Source organism: Limanda limanda, chromosome 2, assembly GCF_963576545.1.
Source record: "Limanda limanda chromosome 2, fLimLim1.1, whole genome shotgun sequence".
NCBI lineage: Eukaryota > Metazoa > Chordata > Actinopteri > Pleuronectiformes > Pleuronectidae > Limanda > Limanda limanda.
In genome coordinates, this window is record NC_083637.1 from 14,709,914 (window position 1) to 14,735,215 (window position 25,302).

The 25,302-nt window shown below is 40.9% G+C and overlaps 3 protein-coding genes across 4 annotated transcripts in view; 2 read left to right on the plus strand and 1 right to left on the minus strand.

The window, feature by feature from the left end:
* Positions 1–9,646, plus strand: part of doc2d (double C2-like domains, delta) — a 31,760-nt gene extending 22,114 nt beyond the window's left edge. The window contains exons 8-10 of the mRNA XM_061095168.1: positions 4,478–4,559; positions 4,805–4,901; positions 9,459–9,646. Of these exons, the coding sequence (XP_060951151.1) occupies positions 4,478–4,559; positions 4,805–4,901; positions 9,459–9,598 (319 nt within the window). The 3' untranslated portion in view covers positions 9,599–9,646. The remainder of the gene's footprint in view (positions 1–4,477; positions 4,560–4,804; positions 4,902–9,458) is intronic.
* Positions 9,647–13,364: 3,718 nt separating this feature from the next.
* On the minus strand, positions 13,365–18,978 carry serping1 (serpin peptidase inhibitor, clade G (C1 inhibitor), member 1). 2 transcript variants are annotated; one of them, XM_061088922.1, is made up of 11 exons: positions 18,853–18,978; positions 18,488–18,535; positions 18,231–18,339; positions 17,976–18,137; positions 17,545–17,847; positions 16,965–17,180; positions 15,653–15,796; positions 15,294–15,497; positions 15,013–15,152; positions 13,791–14,013; positions 13,365–13,699 (listed from the first exon to the last, which is right to left on the minus strand). In XM_061088922.1, the coding sequence occupies exons 1-11, from the start codon at positions 18,916–18,918 to the stop codon at positions 13,452–13,454; spliced, it is 1,863 nt and encodes a 620-aa protein (XP_060944905.1). In that variant the 5' UTR covers positions 18,919–18,978; the 3' UTR covers positions 13,365–13,451. The 2 variants fall into 2 exon arrangements, with proteins under 2 accessions (XP_060944905.1, XP_060944914.1); XM_061088931.1 differs by having other exon boundaries at positions 18,843–18,891.
* Positions 18,979–19,880: 902 nt separating this feature from the next.
* Positions 19,881–24,930, plus strand: tmem134 (transmembrane protein 134). The gene is made up of 8 exons (XM_061088942.1): positions 19,881–20,082; positions 21,137–21,396; positions 22,080–22,147; positions 22,263–22,349; positions 22,458–22,534; positions 22,932–22,976; positions 24,421–24,474; positions 24,587–24,930. Exons 2-8 carry the CDS (start codon positions 21,181–21,183, stop codon positions 24,667–24,669), a joined length of 630 nt encoding a protein of 209 aa, XP_060944925.1. The 5' UTR covers positions 19,881–20,082; positions 21,137–21,180; the 3' UTR covers positions 24,670–24,930.
* Positions 24,931–25,302: the final 372 nt, after the last annotated feature.

Below are 25,302 nucleotides of genomic sequence, written 5' to 3' on the forward strand. Positions count from 1 at the left end.
TTTTAATACATTTTAATGAAGAATTTTTACATTGTATATCTTGTAAAGAAAAAAAATAGGAATACATTGAGATCATGAAAATGAAAAACAATTGAAGAATCTGAAAGAGGATTAGGATTGTTATAAATGTCAGCTACTGTCACAAAGTCTATGCAAACACAACATGTTTCATTAATTAACACATGCGATACATGCTGTTAGGGCTTTTTGAATTTCCAGGACTCTGAGGAAAGGAGGAGAAGAGAAAGATGTTTTAATGTATTTATTGTAATATTTGGACTGAGTTAGAGCTAGTCTCCAGGCTGACTGAGTCCAGCAGTCTGTTTCCAGAGAGCTAGGCAGGCACAGATTCAAACTGTTCTGTGTCCCAGATCTAAATCCTGAGAGCATGCAGGCAGGCAGGCGCACCAACAGTTTCAGATCCAAATCCAAACAAAGGCTGGCTTATGTGGCAGGTATGGCAGAAGTGAGCGAAGATCCTGTAAGACTGTAGGCAAACAATGTATTGGAGATTATAAACAGGCAGAGTGAAAGATTTAAAGTGCAAAATGCAGAGCGCGGTCCTAGTTACTTTCTCTGTGGGTGATCGAAGGAGTCTAAAGGGATAGAACAGTGTTTCAATACTGGGGCCAACTTGAAGAGTTTATGGACAAACGGACCTCAGGTGTGAAGGTGAGTTTGCATCCTACACAAATCTGAAAGCCACGGCCAGCCAGACAAACACATGACCAAACAAGGATATAAATCTATCGGCTAATTCCAGTAATCTCTGTCTGTCTGTCTGTAGCTCGCATATCCTGAGAACTGTTCATCGAGTTCACACTTAGCATGTGTGTTGTTAGGGGCCTAGGGGGAAGGGCAAGTTGGACAGACAATACGCTCAGTATCAAGAGATACTAATACTAGAATAATCAGCAACCAGCACTCTAGCTGTAGCAGCAGCGACCAGGACTCATCACCATAAGTGACATTTTCGATCACAACAACAGCAAAGTTTGGGGTTCTGCTGACTGAGTCCAGCTTCACGATTCAACACGCAGGGTTAGAATGGGCCCTGCGCTAATGAGGAAAATAGGGCGAAAAACCAAATCCCAACAGTAAATGTCTGCATCACGTTTTTTAATGTGGGAATCTCGGAGGAAAGGTTCTATTATTGAGGTTGCAGTGATTCTTCATATTTCATCTCATTACACGTTTCTGTTTTCAGTTCTGGCAGTGCTTCTATGTCAGGCTTAATGAGTCATCCTTGCTCTTTTTTGGAAAACAGTTTGTCTCATGAATAGTATATAAACATGATTATTAGAGAACAATATCAGTCAGTGCAAGCATTGACATGGTAGAGGAATACAGCAGAGAAATATATGGTTAGTTTACAGTACTCTCCGGTGAAGAACTTCCTTTTTCTAGCGAACGGCTAACAAAAAAAAGTGAGGGGATAATCCTCTCCTATCTCTAAGGACCAGCCTTGCATATGAATTATTATTCACATAAAATTGTCTATGGTAATTTAAGCATAGTTTGCATGCTGCTGCGCGAAATGTATTTTTTTTGTTTAAACTATCATTGTTTTGAATGTGGCTGTCAAATGATGTTTTGTTATTCTGGAAATTGGAATTCCCCCGGCTGAGCTTCCTTGGAACCGTATGTAAAATATGATTTGGCACAGCTCAGAGGAAGATGTCCCCCAGGCTTTCACCTCACCCTCTCATGTGCGCTGCTGGTCAAACACAGGCTTTGTTTGGCTGCCACTCTCCGTCTTTCCTTGCTCCCAGTTTTCCTTTTCTGTTCCTGTGAAGCCAAGCAGAGCATTGTTAAAGCTCCAGGTATTTTGGAGGATAAATGCTGATTAGCCTGTGAAATAAACAACCTTTTATAACACCATAAACAAACTGAACCTGTGACTGGTGACAAGATGCTGTTTGGCAACATTTCATGACTTGAATAACTCAAACTGGAACAATGCTGTAATTTGGATTTGAATAGATATTAGTCAGTTTAATATTTGTAGGTTCTTCTTCCAAGATTTAAAAGAAGTGTTTGTTCTTCAGTGCAATTCAGGGAGCAATATAGACTTTCTAATGACATACCTACGTCCTGTTGTCATCTCCTATAGGGCTCCGTCTACCAATACTTGACATTGATTGGTTTGTAGCTTTTCCGCTTCATGTTATAACTACAAGCAAAACAAATGTCCCCGTAGTTCAAACATTATAACGTCTGAGGCAACGACTACAAGCGATCCTACGAGTCACTTCTGCTTCTTTCTCTCTTGTTTAATGCTTTCTCAACTTCTTCCAGTTGGTCCAAAATGTCTGACCTATACAAAGAAGCCCAACACTCCGCGAACAAACCTAATCATTGTAGAGTTTGATCCAGAACGAGACCACCACCTTTCGTTCGGCCAAATTTTGGTCTGTTGGTCTGACGCACCTTTCGCACCTGTTATTTTGGTGAGGACTAAACTGAAAAGTCTGCACATCCAGACTTTCCTGGATTCCTCAAAATAAATCTGTGGTAAACCGACTTTGAGATTATATTTCCCTGAGCCCTGAGTATTTTAGCATCTTTCAGCTCATTGTTTTGGTTTTGGTGAGTGACCCTCAGCAGCAGCAAACAGCTGTTTCCAGGGGACAGGCTCTGATGAATAGGCCTAGTACCTGCCCAAAACTAAAATGCAACATGCATCCTTTTCCCCCGGGAGCTGGTGAAGAGCAAAACAAGTGAGTGAATATTGGATTTACATTCGTCTGGTGTCAGAAAGACATGACTCCAAATGCTCTGTGTCCTCTGAAGGTGTTAATAAGGAACTGTTCGCTGACAAGTTCACCAGATAGAATCTATAAAAAGATTGACACGTCTCTGCCTCCTCTCACTATCCACAAATGGGTGCAAAATATCCCAGATATAAACTCTGCTATGGAAATTAGTTGTACACAGTTCATCCAAAGACTGTTTTTGACTTCACACGAAGAATATATATCTTGTTTTTTAACTACGCTATGGTCTTGCGAACCCTCAGATTTATGTTGCGTCCTCTGGCTTTGAGGCTTTTATCTCTGCTGCCCTCTGACCACTATTTAGCATACAGAAGAAGGCTGTAAATATTCATATGACTCTTGACTGATCTTGATGTTCCTCTGCTCACTGCTCGTTAAAATTGCTGTTATTTTGTGAGTCGTTACTTTTTTTTCAGTCGTAAGCAGAAACGCTGATCATGGTCTCTTGTAACTACAGCACTGTCAGATCCTTTTGCATCACGCGAAATGACATTTTTAGCACTCGCAAGCAAACGCCACCACCTTGCTTTCTATCAATTCCTCCGCATCCTGCTCCTTTTCCACCTCCATCCCTCCATCCTTTGCTCGCTCTGATTCCGGCTCTGCAGTGACGGCCCCAAGCCCATCTCATGCATCAGCTGTCAGGCCAGGATTCGTCACTGGCGGGGCGAAAGCTGGACGGGTAAGATATCTCGCTGCCTGAACATCTTGGAATTTATGCTGATGATGACTCCGTTTGCCCTCTGGCGATCCTTCTGTTGCATCTTCGCTGGAGCGTATAGTCCTCCAACATGGAGCATGATTATGATCTTGCTGTTGTCTACTGCCACTGCCCCTCTTTCTTTGTTTTTACTAGTTTCACCTTTGTTCGAAGGACTCTGGGTCACATTTATCTCAACAAAGATCTTGCAAACTTTTATTTTCCCTTTGTTTCTGCCACTCAGCAAGAGTTCCTCAATGCAGGGGAAAATATTATGAAATCATGGATTAACTTGGATCTCACAAATAATGAATGTCCTGACCCGTTTTGAAAAGTAAAATGCAGTTCAGGATCTCTATAGCTGCTTTCAGACATGCAATGGAATCTGCAGTTCGTATTTTCTCATCCGGAGGACGTGTGAACGCAAATGTCCAACGCGCGATCGACGCAAAAAATGGTAACCCAAAAAGAAAACAAATATCTCATGGGTTATGCAAGCTCAACCAATTAGGAGTCACTCTCAGTTTTCAATGAAGACATTTTGCCCTGTTTTATAGAATCAAATATCGATAAAAAACAGAAAATTGAATTAGGCTAATTGCATCTGATTGTAGTTACATGTTTAATGCTGGAGTGGTAACAATCTCCTCTTTTAATCATTCTATATTCTAAATTTACCTCTGGATCAATAACATATATTCACCCATCCACCCATCCACCCATCCATCCATCCATCCATCCATCAATGCATCTATTCATCTATTCATCTATCTATCTTTCTATCCATCTATTTACATGTCTACTTTACGATCTTTCACCAGGAGACTATTATGATCTACTATGAACTACATCTGATCTGTGAAGAATTCGCACCAAGTGATTGGTGACTGCTGATCGAACAACACTCTGGCACCAAGCGATGGGTTGTCGTTGTTCACTTGAAGAGAGCACGAGGTCTTAATTTGTATGTTGTATTTTTCTTTTTCCCTCTCTGTCTTAGCTTCTTGCAGCCGGATATGGGAAAAAAGTCCAAGAACAAGACGACAGTGAAAAAAAAGACTCTCAACCCTGAATTCAATGAGGTAAATGTGTGTCTTACTCACCAAGTAACCACATTACACCGGGAAGCTTCTTTAATTTCTGAGCTCCAAATGACTTCCTGTCGTGTAGAGCAGTGCAATTAAGCATTCCTTTATAAGAGTACTTCAAATCTAACATCTTGTTGAATGTGTTGTAATTTTTAACCCTTTAATTCAGTTTCTTTCAACTCCTGTGTTTATGAATCATTTATATAAATCATTTTAATAAATATGTGCCACCTGCACAGGAGTTTTCATACGACGTGCCCGTGGACCAGCTGGCGAAGAAAACCCTGGAGATCTCTGTTTGGGACTACGACTTGGGAATGAGCAACGACTTCATAGGTAGGCTGAGAGGAGCTGTGGCGGGGCGGGCGGGAGAGGAAAGCAAAATTAGATGACTGTACAGGAGCACTTGATTGTAAGCGATGCAATTGCAGAAAACATTTTTAATAAAGGAAGAGCGTTGGCGGAGAGAGGAGTAAAAAACTAAAATATGCACAGAGATGAGGGGTAATTATGAGGCTCGAGGAAAACGACAGAGCGATCAAAAGGGAGTCAGAGCGAGTGGAAAAGGAAACGGAGAGGCTTTAGAAATTTTAAAAAAGAAAGACGTTTAGACTGGATCCCCATCCTTCGTGGTCTTGGCACATCAGATCCCCGCTGCTTCATCAGAGTGCTAAACAGCTTTGGCATGGCCCGGTGTTCATAGCACAACGATGGGAGCTTAGGGAGTGATGGGGAACTGGTGGGGATGTGTGGTGAGGATGAATTACTCCACTGTGCACTCAAAGACCTTCAGATCAAAGCGTTTTACTCTGTCGAGTGTGTGCGCACATGTATGTGAGGTGGTGGGTGGGTGGGTCGGTGGGAGACACACTGCGTTTAGATAAGCCCGTTGAGTTATTAGCTTTGCCGCGAGAAAAGGCCATCAGTCTAACTTACAGCCCCAGATAACAGACATTCCCCTGACCATTATCATTGCAGTTTTCGCTACACCCGCCTGTCAGTTATGTTAATTGAGGCTGGGAGAAAAATGGCACTGAGACAAAGAAGGATGGAGAAAAAACGAGCTTATAAAGAGGCAGAGCGAGCACAAGAGCGAGAGCAAGAACAAGTGGACTAATAGGCGGAGCAGGAGAAATAGATGATGTCAAACGGTAAAAGGGGAGATTGCAGAGATACGCAGAGGAAAAAGCAGAGCAATGAGGGAATAAAATGTGAGGGGGAAAGCCACACATAAAACTCAGGCGATAAATCAAGTGGATGACTCGAGGACGCTGGAATTGATACATGAGAAGAGATGAGAAACTTAATCTTCTCCCTGAACCAAGACTGAAGATCTGCAGGATCAGTATAAGCACCAGTGCCGGTCCCAATAAGCAGATCCGGTATTGGTCGTGTTGTGATTGTTTGTTTGTTGACGTCACAATTCATTGATTCAGCGAAATGTTACTATATTCGTATCTTCACATTGAGCGGCTGCCTCAGTTTTTATTGTTGCCTCCAACCCTCGCCTCATGTTACCTCTCGTAATCAGTTCCATGCAGAAACGTTTACAGATTCTTATCCGACAGCATGAGAGTGATAGTGGATTGGTTCTCAGAAGACAGCCTGCATGAGTTGAGATGTCGTTTCCCCAAAGATAGAGAAATAAAGTTTTCATTTTAGAGCGTGTCAAAGTCACATCTCAAGCCAGAAGAGATAAATCTCTACATGTTTATGTCTCGTAAACGCAGGTTTCAAGAGAAGTCACAAGTCTTAGATAGAACGTTGTTATTAATTTACCAGTCCTCCTGCTCCGTCAGTCTGGATGTGAGCAGGATTAAACAAAAAACGTCTTTTATCTTAAGTTTTGTGGAGGGGCGGTGGGGCATGAAAGAAGTAAGAACCCATTACATTTTGGTGTGGATTCAGATAGGAGGAGAGATACAGGAATCTTTATTACTTTCTCTAGCATTGTGAGGCATTTTTCAGCATTTTTCCATTGAATAATTCATGGATCTTGATGAAAAACACATTATTAAGGGGACTTTTATTTATGAGTTGATGCCATTTGGTGCAGATCCAAATAAAAACTCAGATCCGGTGAAACTAAATGTGGTTTCATCAGGGGACTTTTAGGCCCTGGTGGAAGGATGCACTCTCTTGAGTGTCCTTCTAGTTTTTCTATGCATTTCTATGCAATTAAATAAATTATTAAAAACAATTACAACAAAAAATATGTGTACCGATCACAACATGAAGAAGACCGGTGCCGGTGCGGATACGGATCCTGCCGAGAGAAGATTACATTTCTCATCTCTTCTTGTGTATCAATGGCTCGTCCTCAACTCATCCTCTGGATTTATTGCATTTTCTGAGTGGAGGGATGCTCTTTGTAGTTTATGAATGCATTTGTTTTAAACAGATTTCTCAGACATCCTCTTCAGAGTCGTTCATCGTATTGCACTCACGTACCGGTGCAGCAGTCGTGAGTGAAAAAAGAGTTTAAGAGAAAAGTTCAAATCCTGCATATTTTCGCACCTACGCACACCTGCCCAAACACTGCACGCAGTGGCTGCGCTTGTTGAACTTTTGTTTTCGGGAAAAGATACAAAACTTGTCAAACACAGCTGCCGCCCCCTCCAAAGGAATGAAGGAAAAAAGATGGGGATAGGCCGATTGAGATGCTGTTCGATGATCTGACAAGAACTTCATCTGAAATAGTGATGCCCTCAATTCCTCATCTTTCCTCATGGCCTCCGTTGCATGTCAGGATGGCTGACCGTTCGTTTGTCACTAACAACCCACAGGCTCAGGGAATACTCCATCGATCTCTGTTTGAAGGTGGGGGCGGTGTTGCGGGGGTGGAGATGACAAAGTGTGGTGCGTGATTATCCTATCGAAAACTCTGTCAACAGGTTCAGACCTGCTCTTCACTTGTGTTTGTGAGAGGGAGGAGGAGGAGGAGGAGGAGGAGGAGGAGGAGGAGGAGGAGGAGGAGGAGGAGGAGGAGGAGGAGGAGGAGGAGGAGGAGGAGGAGGAGGCTATGAAACACTTGAAGGCTGCTCCTCTCCTCTTCCTAGCAGCAGCATCTCGGGCTACGCTCCCTCCCGATGCTCAGATGAGATGCAGATCAACGATCGAACATTGCTTGCCTACGGCTGTCACTTTCCGAGGCACCGTTAGAAGCCAGCAGTGCCAAAGTATCGTGTTTAAAACTTCACGCTCCATTAGCTGCACAATCACAGCCCAGGGATTGGTTTTGTAATAAACCTCGGAGCAGCAACTGCCTGTGTCTCTGTGTCTTCCAGTCTGCCTCTCCACCAACGCCTCCGTCACCTCAGCTCACTTTCACCTCTGTCATTTCCTGCCTCTCTGTATATTTATTCCTCCCACCCGTCGTATTCATTGGCCGTGCTCTTTCAAACAGATCTTTAATTATTTAAATCTCCGTTTCCAGTAGTTTTCCAGCTTCTCGTCTATTTCTATTTCTTTGCCTGGAGGAATTTGTCTTGACGTTGACATTTCTGTCTGCCTATTAAATGATAATTGTATTTATTGTTATGAAAGTTGATGCACCTAATTGCCGAAGCTTAGATACACATTATTTGATATTTGACGTTAACCAGAAAACAAAGTGTCTGTATGTCCCGTAATTTGCCTCCAGTTGTGGAGAGTTACTCAGTACATTTATGCAGGCTCTGTACCTGCAATGTTTATTTGAGGGTCGTTGTTACATTGTATCAATCAATCAGTCAACCTTTATTAATAGAGCATCTTTCAGACAAATCAATTGCAATTCAAAGGTGACTTACAAAACGTTCAGAGACTAAAACTTTGTGTCATAGTGATCAATAATAGAAAAGACAACAATAAAGGGCAAAATGTGTATAATCAAGACTAAAATGTTACTAAAACAAAATAGAAAAATTGATATTAATATTGAACGATAAAATAATAAAACTCTATAAATATAAACATGTTCAGCTCCTCATGGATCCTCTGGAGGCTTTTCCAGCGACTCGCAGCGTAATGGCTGAAAACAGCACGACCAAACTGTTTTGTTTTATGAAACAACTAAAAGAGAAGAGCCTTCCCGCGTCATAAAGCACAAGCATCTCTGATACGCAGTCTTTTAGACGCCTGTGTTGCAAAAAACATCCAAAGACCCACTGTACTGTGCTGAACGCTACCTGCTCGAACAGACACAGTTTGTGATGAGTTGAAAAAGACCAAAAATATGCACAACAGAATTGAGCTTTTTTTACTTTTCTACCCCACTGATCATCTCACATCCCTCCAGTTTCACCCTCTGACTCCCAGTAGACCAACATCTACTGTAGGCTGGTTACTACTGTTACTAACTATTGATAAAGAAGTTCAAACTAGCGTCACATTCAACAGCTACAGCAGTAAGATGCGACATGTAATCATCTTAAATTTATTCTCCAGACTATGATCTCACTAAGCTTTATATAATTGTAATTACATTTTTGTATGTGGATTAAATTTAAAAACTGCTCCATTGTATTTGGTTTAAATTTGTCTTTCCTTCTATTGTTAGAATGAACAATAAAATATAGAATTAATAAATAATATCAATTATAATAATGTATAACAATTAAATAAATTAATAAAAAATAATGATTAAAATAAACAAAAAATGTAACATGTACTTTGATGCGTCTCAGTTCAAGTATGTAATCTATAATAATATATTAATCACAAGAAAAAACTTCGGTAGAACCGTTACTTGTAATTTACACTTTATTTAATTGCTGTTTTTAAGGCTTGGCTTGAGAGAAAGACCTGAGTGCTTCACGCACCTCTCTCTTTCATCCCCCATTGTTCTCATCCTCTCCTCATGTCCCCCCCCTCACCTCCTGACACCTCTCTGTTTTCTCTCCCTGGTTTCAGGTGGAGTGGAGCTGGGCATCAATGCGAGCGGAGAGAGACTCAAACACTGGTTTGAGTGTCTCAAAAACAAAGGGAAGAAAGTGGAGTACTGGCATACGCTCACACAGCAAGGAGCCCCGAGCAGTGACAAACCGGACTAGATAACAAAAGACATCCACGCAAACATACACGTAGACATGTGCACACACCTACACACACCTACACACACACATACACACTTTTCCCACTGAGAAACAGTTGGAAACAGAGACCAAGTCGAGCAGTAATAAGAGCAAAGGATAAAACATGCAATAATAATATTGATAATGATAATAATGTTGAAGATGAAATCTGTCGTTGAATGCCAATGCTTCAAGCACCGAGTATTAGTATGTGATATTCATACTAATATGAGTGATGGTAACAATCTGAAAACATTTTTGTTTTTAAAGGTGAACCAAATTGTGACAATGTCCTCATTAAAGTGTTGACGTTAAAAAAAAAAAAAACACTCACTACTCACACAAATTGTGCTTTAGACCTCACTGTATTGTGGAAGTCGCTCATACTCTGTGGTTCAGATTCACACCAGAGGAAGAGATGACGAGAACCGAATGTACTCGAAATCCATTCAGTGAAAGGGGCCGGCAGCACGTGGACCCCAGTGACTCATAACGTGGTGTATAGTGAAGAGAGCCGGGACGTCATGTAAAAAGGATATTCTGTTCTGAGAAGTCTATTTTAGTGGTTGTTGATCTGATGCAAAACAACGACGACACCATATTATAAAGCACAAAATGATCCATTTGGTGGATTTGTACCTTTAATGTTTCAGTGTTCTTCTGTCTTTCATTGAGTTAAAGTGACAGTGGCTCTCTGTTCATCTTCATGTCGCACATTGATGTGTCAGCGTGTGTGTGTGTGTGTGTGTGTGTGTGTGTGTGTGTGTGTGTGTGTGTGTGTGTGTGTGTGTGTGTGTGTGTGTGTGTGTGTGTGTGTGTGTGTGTGTGTGTGTGCGAGGGCTATATGGGAATACGAGTGCCTACATTTACTGTCTGTGGAGTCTGTGTCTGTCCGTATCATCGTGCCGCATTCAAAATGTCTCCATCCGACTTCAGAAGCACAGAGGCGAGAAGAAATAATAACAAAGAACAAGAAAAACATACAAGCGAGAAATCCTCCGTTGCCGCCACCGTCGCCGCCACAGGTCTCAGTGGCGTGAGTGTTCCTGGCTGGAGGGCACTGACAAGCTGTCAATCATCCGTGTGTGCCAAAACCATCTCTGTCTCTCCCATTGCCAGACGGTCAAAGAGCAACTTGAAGAATGGAACATGTTTTGATGCTTAACTTCTGTTCTGTTCTCTTTTTTTTTTTTTTTTTGCTTCTCTGATGACAGGCTGAATCAGAGAGAGCTGTTGTTTTTGTTTACCTTCAGGATCCAAGTGAGATAAACTCAATAACTCGATTTCTGCTCCAGCGGAGTCACAGACTGATGTAACACTTTTCCTCCTGCAAGGCAATATCCTACCAGTAAACCCACTGATCAGCCACAACATTGAGACACCTATAATTATGGTAATTGGTAGCACACAACAGGATGTTGAGTGCTTCCTTGGCTGGTTCTGACCACTGAACATCCCCGTCACAGCTTGGCCTTTGTCTATGTTTCCCTGACCCTGAAACTTTTACAGCTTCCATCACATCAACGTTACATCCCGCCCTGTGACAGGTGCCATTTAAAAAAAATCAATTTAATGAATGTCCCTTACTCCACTTGTGAGTAATTTTAGTGCTGTGGCTGCTCAGTGTATATTTATTCCCTCCGCCAAGCAGGTGCTGTTTTCAGCCTTGTCCATTTGTTTGTTTGTTAGCATGGTTACACAAAAACAACTCACCGCTATTCCCCAACCCTCCTGGCAGGGTGTGGTATGTCCCGGTGCGGATCTGGATCAGGGGGCGCATCTAGGATATATTGTTTCACTGTCTTTATTATTTGGGCGTTGGTCAACAATTTTTACACTTTCCCAACTGAATAAGTTGATGAAAGAAATCAGGCACATTTTCGGGGACTGATATCTGTGAGTGTGTGAAACCTGGTGCAGTCCGATTGAATTCAAGGGGACTGTTGGTCCTTGGCGGAGGTATGCACTCTACTGGGTGATGTTCTACTTTGAATATTTAGGCATTTGATTGAGGTACTGTAATCTGATCTGAAAGAATAAGACCCCCCTCATTCACCTTCACCATTCACCTCAAGAACCTGTTGTTAAGAGGACTGTTGTGTTATCCAGTGTCCCTTTAATCCCATTAACTTATTGCGTTTTATGAACAGTTAGGCATCAGGTTTAAAGTGGCATATATTAAATTATTGGGATGCAAGGTAGGACCACCGGGGCCGTGTCTGTGAAACAGGATTCCAGCGTGCAGTCAGTAGAAATGCAGACTTTTAAAAATGAAGCCCCCCTGTTAATTCAACCTGAAGAGATCGAAGAGATTATAACCTGAATGGAAATACACTTTGCAGCAGGGGACCGTGGATCATCACAGATCAGGATCCACAGTATTTCGAATCTGAGCTCGATTGCACACTTATCAACCTACATGAATGTTATGTGCATATTGTTGAATTGTCAGGATATGAAGTGCACCCCCCCTGGTTCCTCCATCACTGAGGCTGTGGCCGTACAGTGGTTCACAAAAGCAAACCCACAGTCAGTCAGTGGCCTCCGGGAGTTTTTGTAACTGTTGAATCGATCGGGCTGCTCATATTCTTGCTCTCCTCCGACAACCTTGTGAATGTCTCATTGTTGACTGCAAAAAAAAATGGATCCTTCAATGGATTGGATGTAGAAGAAAAAGGGCTTGGGCATTATCATAAGAGCTTGGAACTAAACTATGTGTTACAATGAGCTTCGGCACATTTTCAGTTACACCTTAAAAGACTTTAAGTAGCGGGTTGGGCTAGGATGGGGGATTATTCTGTACTTTCTCTATGCACATCAAAACTCCCAGCACGTCAGCAGTGAGATAATCAAACCAAAATCGATAACATTACAATGTTATACAAGCATTGACGATGGTGCACTTCTGGGAACACTTTGTTTCGGGGGTCATGCGAGGTGAGAGTGATCTAATAGAGTTGACATTTTCGGGCTGGACGGCCGCCAATTCCTGTCTCTGGATCTGTTGCTTTTGTTTACAGTCACCAAATTGTTCTGACTCCTGTCTATTGACCCTGCTTAGCTTATGTAACCATTTTAGCTGCGATACAGCTGCATGTTTAGCAAACACCATCAGCTTGTGTAATCGAGTGCAACCTCCGCTGATCATTCTGAATGCCGATGTGTTTACAGTCCTCGCCGTCTATTCGGTCTCTAAACGTCTTAGTGTGTTATTTGTTTGTGACTACGATGATTCAGGGTATTTTTTGCTCAGTTGCTGTGCTTTGACCAAGCAAGCTATTGCTTTCAAAAAAAAAAGAAGAAGAAGAAACAAAACAAACAAAACCTTTACTGTCACAGATTTTGACACTTGTCTTCCTTAAATTGATATCAGTGGTGAAGATGCAGGTGGGCTGAGGTGGAAGTTTGGTGGGAATTTACTACTGCAGTCCCTGTGTATTTACCCTCTATGTCAATCACACAGTATGACTGCCATCGTGTGGTGGGTTTGTGTAACTACTTCTCAAAATAAATTGAAGTTGTTTCAGTGCTCGTCTGTCTTCCTTTTGAGAAACAACGCATCCATACTCAGCTCAGCTCTTCAGATACATCAGACAGACAGCAGCAGTGTGTGTATGTGCTTATTCATCATCACCTTTAAAATCAATTCCATCTGTATGTTTTATAAGCCTCATGTAAGTGACAATCGAATCAAATGTAAGAATGTTTTATGTTATGTTTGAGATTGCAACAAAAAAAACACAAACAAAGGAAATTACTTTTATTTGAAATGTGTTATTCAGCATTTCTTCATCACGAAGTTTCTTTCCTGCTCACATGCCCTCTCTGTTGCTCACGGGTCGGTCACTCTACCAATGAAGAGTGGCACATTGGCCTGGTCGCTCCACAGCAGCATGACGAAAGGCTGCATGGCGGAGAAGGAAGGGAAGGAGCGAGCGAAGCCCATGGCAGTGGCGGCGCCGGCCTCTACGCCGTCTTCGGTCAGTGCGAGGAAGGCCCTGTGTCTGGCGTCGTCCAGAACCAGCCTGTCCTCTGAGTAGAGGCCGCACAGGTTGGCCTCCTCGAAGAGGGATGACAGACCTGGTCGGGGGGGGGGGAAGTCAGAAAAAATGAGGGTGGTGAGTGAAGCAGAGAGGAAAGAGCAAGTCAGTAGATCTGAGATGAGACAAACCTAATTTCTTCATAACAATGTGCATGTTTGGTTGGACATCCAGCTTGATCCTGGGCAGAGAAACCTCCACCGCGTGAGGAGTTGTTGCTTTTATCTCTTTTATCATTCGGAGCACGACCTCGTCCGTCATCTTGTCCTCCAGCTGCTGCAGGTCGTCCACATTGTAGGTCCGAGGCACCAGGACGTAGAGGCTGCTGTCACCCGAGAGAGCAAACCTCGCCACCTGATGGAAAAAATATGAAATAAAATCAAAGACAGACTGTTTTCATCCTTGTCTGCTTCCTAATAAAAGCTACATATTACTGAAACAACGTGAAAAAGATGAATTAATGGATTCTGTCATTCCTCTAGGGGTAATAACTTTGGTCTGGTTTTTAAACTATAGTTTCTATAACGCTTTGAGAGCTACAAATATAATGTAGACATGGAGTCCTGTTAGCTGTGAGCGATGGAGCTGACTTTTATACATAGGTTGAATCGATATAGGTGATGATGAATTGGGACTGGATGAACATGTGCACAGAGAGTTGGTTTGTATTTTAAAAACTGGCACCATTAATAGTAAAGCCATATCAACAATGAACTGTTTGATTTTGAAATGTATCTGTGGATGGTCAAACTATCATGTTATTAGTTGATAGTTTGATCATAAAGATTAAAAAAAGTGTGAATAAATATAGGAATAAAAAATACATGATGATTTGCAGGTTGTTTTTCTATTAGTTAAACAAAAACTGGACATATTACTAAGAAACTTGGTGGAAGTATGCGCCAACACATTTTGGTTCAGATCAGAACGAGGATCCAGAATCCTTTTTTTCTTCCTTATCATTTATTTCTCAGACATTAATTCATGGATCTTCAAGGAGGGAAATGAGCCGTGTTTAAAGAACTGACAGTGTGCAAATAAAAATCTGGATCTAGTGAATTTGAATGTGGTTTCATGAGGGGACTGTGGGGCTTCGGTGGAGGCGTGCACTCTACCGAGTTTTAATGTTCCATGATATTTAAGTGGATTTTTGAATGCTTATTCAAAAACGAATAGCAGAGACGATGATGAAATCTTCCGCAACTGTGGAGTGAGATGTGAATGAGTTACGCCTCTGATGAAAACAAATGATGAAGCATATCGCAGCGATCAGGCTCCGAGGCTGTAAGGGATGTGTAAGTTGTTTGCTGTGTGATACATCATGATGTGTTATTATGGATGTTGATGTGTTACCTGTGCCTTCAACTCCACAACATACTTCATAGCCGTCATGTATCCCTTATGATAGAGGAGAGGCACCTTCACCATATCCCCATTCAGTTTGGTGAAAAGACCGTTTGATGACCCCGGACTAAACTTGACCTTCCACTGACCTGATGCACACATACCACAGTTTATTACTTTCTACCATTTTCACACGCTTACGATTGTGCACACACATGCACGCACACACACACACACACACACACACACACACACACACACACACACACACACACACACACTTTACTGACCGCTAAAGGAGACAGCGTTGAGCAGGATCAGCTGTGTACTGGGAGAAATGGAGTCAACCAACTGGGTGATTTTATTGTTGGTTTTATTTGCCACCCAGCTGTTGATCATCTGCGTGTTTTCCTCACTGCCGTTCAGCAGTCTGGTGGGCTTCGCGTCATAGAACTCAATGGACTGGTTGGTGAAGGACTCAGTCAGATTCATTTCTACGGAGAAGAAACAGAGAAAAAACGATGAGCTCAAGAGAGATAAAGATCCTTTCAGCTTTTGTATGCATTCAGAATCTCTGCATCTTTCTCCCTGACTGGAGGTCTCTCCTCAGAGTGGTCATTATAGGCACTTCACAGTGTGATGGAAGTACGTGGGTTATAGTAGATCTGAGAGGCCATTTGCAAGGAGCCGGACAACTTCTCTCTCAGCTTCTTCATGTGGACGTGAAGACAGTGGAAGTCGTGAGGGACGCAGACTGCCCTCTCAATCACTTTGCGGGTTTCACCCTTTGCACCTGCAGGTAACACAACAAAGGGAAGTCATAATGTAGAAAGAGGCTTATGTAAAGTGCTGCAAGGGACAGCATGTCTGAGCAGAAGAAAATAACTCTGACATTTCAAAGTCAGAAACATATTATGCAAATGCAAACTTATGTAAATGCCACAACACAGGGCCGCCTGCTTAGATCACAGATTCTTAAAGGCCAAGAATTGACGTCATATATTTCTATCTGTCAATAAAATGCCAAGAAGTGTCCGGAATGAATAATGCGTCGGCACATTTCTCAACAATCTCCAAATTCCCAGCTCATCTGTGACACAAGCATACACAGTATTTGTAACAACATAATATCTAGATAGATAGATAGATAGATAGATAGATAGATAGATAGATAGATAGATAGATAGATAGATAGATAGATAGATAGATAGATAGATAGATAGATAGATAGATAGATAGATAGATAGATAGATAGATAGATAGATAGATAGATAGATAGATAGATAGATAGATAGATAGATAGATAGATAGATAGATAGATAGATAGATAGATAGATAGATAGATAGATAGATAGATAGATAGATAGATAGATAGATAGATAGATAGATAGATAGATAGATAGATAGATAGATAGATAGATAGATAGATAGATAGATAGATAGATAGATAGATAGATAGATAGATAGATAGATAGATAGATAGATAGATAGATAGATAGATAGATAGATAGATAGATAGATAGATAGAGATAGATACATAGATAGATAGATAGATAGATGGATGGATAGAGCAAAGCATAACACACTCAGCAAGATGTAAAAATATAAGATATACAAAATATAAAGAATATAAATGCAAAATATTATATGAGTTAAAATATAAAGCAAAAAGTTATTGCAGTAACATAGAAGCATGCAACAAACATAATTTCCTAAAACTGTAGCGCACTGTAGTTTTTAATTATTTGAAGTAGATTTCCAAGCGCTGGTGACAACAGGACATTAAAGTAATTATTCTAATTCATTGTATTTAAAAATGAGTCATGTCGAACATCTATGACTCAGTGATGCATTTTCATCGATTTTTAGACATTAATTGGGGCGACTGGGTACAGATGTCCCCAGACTTGAACACTTTTCTAAATAATTAAAATGAATAAAACATCTCATAATTTCCGTACCAAGCAACAGATGGGAGAACATCCCGCTGATGCTGATCGGAGAAAAGAGCAAGTTGCTTGAAGGATTCGACTCTCTGAGGAAAGAATAGAGCTTCATGGAAAAGTCTGTCAGGGATTCCTGCAAGATGGGCTCTCCAGTACGACTGCGCACGTCCTCACACGGCTCCCATGCTGTGCTCATGCCTTTGCACAGGAAAGGAGGAGGGGTAGGAGCAGCTGGAAGAAAGAGAAGTTGAAAACAGTTGAAAAAAATGTTGTCATGTTGTAGCCGCAACATGGCTTTTGAAGTTGGGACGTGATGTTTTGTCCCCGCAATGTTGGTTTGTTTGTAACAGTTGCTTTGTTTACTTTGTGAGTTAGCAGGATTACACAAGAAGCTCCCTTTCACACATAGAGAGGGAGTTTCTTGACCTTGTCACTGTTAATGAATGAGATTAAATGTGGTTTCCTACTGAGTGCCATTCTTGTTTAGTTCAATGTTTTATTGTCCATTAACGCTCCTTCATCCATTTGTTGCTATTAAAATGAATGCTCATTTAGAGTTGCGGCAGAGCAAACTGTCAAAGTCTGTGAAACCTACCTTCAACAATAATGTGCACGGTGCTGAGCTTCTGCCCCGCTGCAGATTCACAGTGGTAAATTCCAGCGTCCTCCATGACAGTGTCTTTGATCAGGACGGTTTGATCGCTATCACCCGGATAAAGCAGAGTGAATCTCTGATTATCAACCCGTGAATCGTCATCAAGGTTCAGACTCATCTTTTTCACAGCATCCGTCTCTCTGAACCAGACTGCATTGGCCGAGACTTGGCCGCCGGTTGGGAAATGACACGGCAGGTAAGCCTCTGAGCCTTGGGACACCTTAATGGTGTACTCAGATGAGGCTGTAGAGAGAGACAGGAATCAGTCAAACTCTATTGGATTCAAACTTCATGTTGAATATATGTCCAATTAAAATCGACCCAAAATATAACGGTTCCTAGACAAAATAAACACCATGTGTGTATCTCACCAGCAACTTTGATGTTGTAAGAGCTTATCATCTCCACATTGTCCTGCTTCACCAAACACACGTACTCTCCCTCGTTGGCAGAGGTCACAGGGGATATGGACAGGTACAGGCCCTCCTTTTTAACTCGAACAGGGCCAGTCGACTGTGGGCTAACATCTTTACCTGTAAGAAAACCATTCAACTGTAAACATATACAGTATATTTGTACAGTTTTGCAACACAGTAAGAACGGTTGTGATAGAAACACAATGAAACCTTGAAATTTCCAGGTGATGGCGGCTCCACTGATGTCAGATTGAAACATGACACATGGCAGTTCCAGAGTGGAACCTTGTGTCACCTGGAGTTGTGTGCATGATGAAAGCTGTATAGAAAGAGAACATCAAACAACTGCTATAAATTCAAGAAGACTCAAGAAGTCTGAGCTGTTATTCTGTGCGTCAACCAAGTAATAGCTTCAGAAGATACTGGTAAATATGCTGCCTGAGTCATATCGACATTTTTTAATTTACCTCAAAAATGAGCTGCAGCAAAACGAACAGTGTAGCCTGCAGTCTCATCTACAGCAGAGCACAGAGAGAGGGAATGAAATGAGATGAGAGGTTTTGCAATTGAGGATTTCAAAATGAAGATGGCACCGAGCCGGGAGAAAGATCGATATGTGGCGCAGCCAACATGGTGTTATTCACCCCGTTAAAACTTTATACACTGTGATTATTTTTCTACAATTATCAATTGCTTGAAGTTTTGTAAGAACTCTATCCCCAAAACAACTCTGGAACATAAAGCGGAGTACAAAAAGTTCATAAAGCAGTAACACATAATATGATGTCAATATTTTTGCGACAAAAAGTCAGTGAAGCATACAATAACTCACAACTTCTTGTTTTCCAGACTTCAGTGATGATGAGACGTGTTTTCGTTCGTTCTTTTCCTGACACATCCGTTCACTTCATCCACCTGCTCTGACTGGGTCTTCTCATGAAACTGCAACCGTCAATGACTAATCTATGATTGTTGGTTTAGAGATGTTTGTTTGCATAATGCAGGGCTTCTGACTTTCTGGAAATCACATGATTTCATGTTGGCAACACATAGCGTACAAATGAAATGTTTCATTGTAAGTTTAAACTGTGATAATAATACATTATTGATGAAATATATAATACTTATGCTAGTCTCTTATTTAGAATTATCAGTCCAGGTGGTTGGATTAATTTCATGTGTTTATGGGATGAAATAACATGAATCATAATTACATAAGCATCAACACAATGCGCAAAACTAGAGGCAGTAATCCAGGGTTGCATGAGGAGGTTTTGTCTGAGTGGAGGCATCACAGTCTGAGACCGATCATGCTTGTGTTTAAGCTTGTTTAGACACAACCCCCCATAAAACAGTAATTTACACAGACACACTTGTTAAGGCTGCTGTTCGTTATGGTTGTGAAAGATTTGGCGCACAAAGATGTTATATTCAATGTTTTATTTAATGTTTTTGTGCTCGCATTTTATCTCTGTGTGTTTTTTCCACTTGAGACAGAATTATGTACTGAAGAAATCAGAAAGGTGCTTTGTTTGCTTGTGTTTTTAATATAATTGAATAACGGTTTGGGAAGTGGAAACTTCTGAGGAGCATGTGAATTCACCGCACCCTCAGGCTAATCTGTCTTCTTTGTAGATATCAAGAGTTCTATTCTTTTACTGTTTTGTTTGATACGTCTACAAATGTTGTGATCAAAAAATGCCAGTCTTGATGTTTTAAAGACACATTTGATTAATTGTTGAGGAAATTTTCAATTTAAAGAAAACTTGAATACACAGTAAGTTAGTAGGTCGATCGACAATTTGACTCTCGATTGAGCGGCCTGTCTCCTGACGAGAGCTTTGGGCGTAATCAGTCGTGTCCAATCGAAGGCCGAGTGTTAAAAGGAGAGAGGGAGAGGATTTAAAACTTTTCCAAAGACGTTCTTACAATCAGGAAGAAAACAAAGCTTCAGAGGAAGGTTCGACTCTGGTTTCTCATTGATTGACGAGCATGTGAGCCGCCTGCAAACACCGTGGAGTGGAGTTTGGCCTCGCTGGAGAAAAAGATCAACTTTAAGACAGTAAGTTTTCCTCCTGGTCATCTGATCTGATCGAGTAGCGGAAAGAGCACAAACAATGGCAGAGAGCAGCCTCAAGCCTCCGGTTCGTTTCAGCCTGTGCTCCCTCCTGACCACATGTGGACACCGTGTGGAAGCTGTTCGTTTAGATCCGATTGATTTCCATTGTTGTGTCCAGCACAGGCTGCATCAGGCTTTCAGCATCATGCAGAAAAATGGGAAAAGTCCCGAAAAGAAACAAACAAACAAACCAGAGCAGCAGCATTAAAAGCCAAACTAAACAAATCCACCATCCTGTTTTTTTTTTAGATTTAAGTAGCCAACTGGGAAGCATTACAATGGATCAACCATTCCATTTTGTCATCATCAGAACATTTCTGGATTTTTATCAGATATTTCGTCATATATGTATATTTTCTTCATTCATCCTGATAATTGCAATACAGAAGAAAATGTGATTCACTCTCAGACTCTCTTAAATCAAACAATTCACCCAAGCTGTTGCCCTCAGGGATGCCTTTAAATCAACTGACTTGGAGCCAGACGAAGGATTCCTGTTCTCAGCTTCACCACTTAAGAACCTTTGACTCCTCCATAAGTTTGCTGTGACACAAGATTATGTACATTACGCTGCTTAACTTTAATACATGCTCCTAATTTGGTTTTAATGTGATATATTTTAGCCATTTTTCTTCAAATGTAGCAAGTAACTTTCTTCTTACTGTGTTCAAGGTGCATGACACAATATTTCTACACATAACATATATAACAGCTTAAAGCTCTGTAGCCTGTGAAGTCAGAGATTTACTCCAAGAGGATACAAAGAAAAATACACACGTTGACACTCGCAGATGTAACAAGTTCAAAAAGATTTTCTTGCTCAATAATTCCATGTATTTCACTTTGTGGGGCAGTTTAATATAGATGACCTAGTTTAGCATGATAGTTAATGTAGACAGTCGATTGTTACCACTCAATAGCAACACAAGATGTTTCTCTGTCATAGCTCGGAGTGCTTACTGGTGACTAAACCTTGATTTTTCCTCTTTACCAACAGTGAGCATCAAGCTATTGGACCTCAGGGTTTAAGAGGCGATCACCATGGCAACGCAGTTCAGTATCGATGATGCCTTTGTGTTGGATGGAGACGAGGAGGGAGCTGTGGCCGACGGTGAGGCGGAGGGATGGAAGGGCCAAGACAATGAAAAAGAAGGAGGAGAGATGACGTTCGGTCCACTCACTTTCTCTAAACCTCAGCCTCACCCTCCTCTACCTGCTGCCACTGGCTCCCCTGAACACAGTAACCTGAAGTATCAGGTACACATGCACCTTCTCTGCGTCCACATATAAAACTACAGAGCTCAACAGCATTTCTCATAATATTTTAACCATACAAGGTAGGGCTACCACAAGCTACAAGATAGCTTGTGGTAAAAGCATACAAGAAAAAAATTGTTTTTTTTCAAGATTTCAAGGAGAAATACTACACTACCCACAATCCTCAGAGATGAGGAAAAGGGTTAAAACGGCTAAAGCTCACTGCAACACGGTTGAAGAAAGAAGAAGTTGTTGGAAAGGGATCCATAGCAATGGTTTATGGGATGCGTAGTTTTTTTCCTCAAAATTTACACTATAAATATGGACATTTATCAAATAAGTTGTTTACCTGAATCTAGGACTGGGGGATAAAACATTATCAGTACTTATTACAATACAGTGTTCATCAATACCAATATAAAAAAGTTTAGAATATATAGATATGATACATAGGGTCTAAAAAGTTCTAAAATTCAGGTCATTGAAAAAGGTCTTATCTGTGTTAAAATATTTCACACTTGGTCTAAAATATGTTTAGGGTAGATCATATTTATTTAACGCTACTTCCATCAAGCTTTAAATGTGTTTCTTTTTAAAGAGAAATGTTTTGGTGACATTTATTGTGATCATCATTGATATTGACTGATGTAAAATGTTTAATATTGATATCCTTTTTTCTGTAGAATCTGGAAAATGAAGACGCCTTTTGCAACAATGGCAACTCCTCTTTCAATAACTTTTTTAAAATCAGGTGGGTGCTCGGTGAAGGACTGTTGATGTTCTTTTGTTAGTTTGTTTTTATTGCTTCTGTTTCCAGGACGTGTTTGTTTGAGTGTGATATGAAGTCTGTTTCTCTCTCTTCACAGTGACCCGGCCACACTGTCTTACTGCAGCTCCCAGTGGTCCTTCAGCACCTTAAGTTCCTACACACATCTTTCTGCACACTGCTGTGGGTGAGTTGAACTGAAACACACACACACACACACACACACAGACACACACCCACGCACACAAACAAACAAACACAAAGTTACCTTAAAACCCTGTGTGTTGCTCCTCAGGTGGGTGTCCCATCCACTGGTGAAAAAGAACAGAAGAGTTGTACTTGCTTCGTTCCTTCTCCTCATAACTGGAGTTGGTGAGTCATCCAATATGAAATATCAAGCAATATATTCTGATGTGATTATACTACATATTTGAATCAGTTGATTTTCTACCATTTGCTGCTGTTCTCGACATGTTTTCTTAGATTTGACTTTGTTATTGACAGTAATAATGTCTGATCACACTTTGTCTCAGACTCATCTGTAAATTTGACATCAACAGATGCGTCACTACAATCTAAAACAAATATTTAAAAAGGGCAGTACCAAAGGCATGTCGTATGAATCTGTCAACATGCTCCATTATTTTAACATAGACATGCTGCTTCACATTCACTTGAATGGGAAAGAGGGAAGTTTGGACCCTGTACAGTGGCTTTCTTCCAATTTCTCCCAATCCTAATAACACACTTTACATCGTTTGTTTGTCAGCTCTTATTTTCACAGGTGTTGTCATACAGCTGAATCCAAATGCAGGTCAGTAAGAAATATCATCATTGAATCTGAATCCGCTTTATTTACCATGTATGTGTAGACACCCGCTAGAAATTTGACTCTGGTGTAAGTCTCACTCTGTGTAGTTGCACAAATACACACACAGTAAAAAACAGACCTACAAAATAGCTGACAAAAAAAAACATGGCCACCATTTGCAAATAGAAAGTGAAGTAGTTTTCTGAGAACAGAAATGACTCAACACTTTTTTTAGGCCAAATTCAAGTGTGATAGAAATGATTAAAACATTGTTAACAAGTACCTCATGCTGAATGTGTCTTAATTGGGTATTTTTAAAGAAATTTGCTGCTTCCAACTTCAGTAACGAAATCAAAGGAAACACAGTAGATTGCTCTATGAGCTAGCAAATTAGAATTATGAACCCGAAAAACACTTAAACGTCTTTGTATTTCCTGCTATACAGACTCAGTCTGTTGATGACCATGTTATCTTGCATTTTATTGTCCCTTTGACAACACAACACTTTGGTTGGAGGCAAAGAGACACCAGGTTGTCAAGGCCAAAGTTCTTTTGATGACACGGTGCAATGTTGTGTTTCGTCAACCCACCAGTCAAGGCCAAACTCTCCCACTCGTCTTCAAGCTCTAGTTTGTGTGAAGAGTCAGTGCAGGAAAAACAGAAGCATGCAGGACTGGTGAGCCTGTGGGTTACAGATGAGGGTCATGATTTTTTGATTATCCACATGACAAAATTGTTGACCTTTCTCCTTCCTTATGCCTGTGGCGTTTTTTTCGCATACATAGACTGTACAGTAAGTAGTACACAAACTAATAGTTTGATCATTGTCAACTAATTATTTTGACAGCTAAGGTTTACTCTGCAACAAATTCTGCGACTTTATGGTGCAATGAATAACCTTTGCTGAAAAGGTTGTGTTTTTCTACTGCGTTTGTTTGTTTGTTAGATAAGAGGATTGTGCAAAAACTGCTGGACACCTCCACGAAACTTGGTGGGAGGATGTGGTATGGGTCAGGAAAGAACCTTTTAACTTTTGGTGCGGAACAGGGACCGATCCAGGATTTTTCTTGATGAACAAATGTGTCTAATGACTCATTCTAATGTGGCCTTAGCTGTGGCCTGTTTTAATTGAAGGAGACTGTTGGACCTTGGCGTAGGTATGCACTCCAACTTAGTGCCCTTCTAGTTGGTTTTAATAGAAAGACAGAAATAAAACCTGAGGAATGAATGACTGAACAGGACATTTTCCAGGTCACAGTAGGTAGATTTTGTTGCCAATGGACAGGACCAGGCTTGAAGTTCCCCTTCTCTCCTTTCTCTTTTCTAAGATAAATGGCTGTTGCATCACAATTCCTGTACATACATGATAGTGCAATGGATCTTATCATGTAATTCCCAGCAACAAAGCAAATACTGAAACTGAAAAAAAAAAAAAATTTCCTTACAGGAGTTTCAAGTGCCATTTTCTTTGTTCCCGGATTTCTTCTCTTCATCCCTGGAGGTAAATGGACGATTTAGTTCCGAAAACTCATTTTGCATGGTTTTAACAGTTTGGATAAATACATGCTTTGTAATGTTGACAAGACCAGTATCATTCCCTGTGTGCCCTCCAGTGTACCATGTGATATACATCAGCTGCGCTGTCCGAGGAAGAAGAGGCTTCAAATTGTTCTACCTGCCTTATTTTGAAAAATGACATTTTATGAGACACTAGTTTTGTCTGTTGTCTTAAAATGAATTGTATTTTGTCACTTGTAACAAAACATTGCTGTCACATGTTTCACATTGTTTTTTCTTGTCATTGTTATGACCACTAATTTAACCACTCAGTGTCTTGAGTATGTTTCCACTAAATGAACTGACGTTGTACATGAAAAAGAAGGAGACTGGTCTTGCCTGTGTTTTTCTTGTGTGAATAATGACTGTGAAATTACAATAAAACTTTTGTATATTTTAATTTCTGTCGGTTTAAACAGTTTTTTTGAGCAAACTCAGTATGTCTCACTACAAACTGTGGAGTCGGGGAGAGTAAATCATGCAGCTCAGTCCAGTGAGCTGCTCAGGTAAGGAATAATCTACAGTGTGAGTCATGGACATTAGAGAACATGGTAGTTCTGTGTGCTTGACTTTTGTCGACTCTCAGGACTCTGTCTGTAGAGTTATAGATTGAGTGTCGCTTCACTCCTTTTATTGCAACTGAAAGGGCAAAAAAACATCTCTCGTAATTCTTGTCATTAAAGTGTAACTACTTTTTCTCAGGATAATGGTTCTTCAATTGCAGTTACAGATCTCCAGTCCTGGCCCCTGGGGTTCAAGAGCCCTGCTACTT

Excerpts from the sequence above, each read along its gene's own strand:
- tmem134 (XM_061088942.1), top strand. The coding sequence starts at position 21,181 with ATGGCAACGCAGTTCAGTATCGATGATGCCTTTGTGTTGGATGGAGAC. Across the intron at positions 22,350-22,457 it reads CTTTCTGCACACTGCTGTGG|GTGGGTGTCCCATCCACTGG; the intron begins GTGAGTTGAACT and ends GTTGCTCCTCAG. Across the intron at positions 22,977-24,420 it reads ACAGCTGAATCCAAATGCAG|GAGTTTCAAGTGCCATTTTC; the intron begins GTCAGTAAGAAA and ends ATTTCCTTACAG.
- serping1 (XM_061088922.1), bottom strand. The coding sequence starts at position 18,918 with ATGTGTCAGGAAAAGAACGAACGAAAACACGTCTCATCATCACTGAAG. Across the intron at positions 17,181-17,544 it reads CGTGCACATTATTGTTGAAG|CTGCTCCTACCCCTCCTCCT; the intron begins GTAGGTTTCACA and ends TCTTTCTTCCAG. Across the intron at positions 15,498-15,652 it reads TCAGATCTACTATAACCCAC|AAATGAATCTGACTGAGTCC; the intron begins GTACTTCCATCA and ends TCTTCTCCGTAG.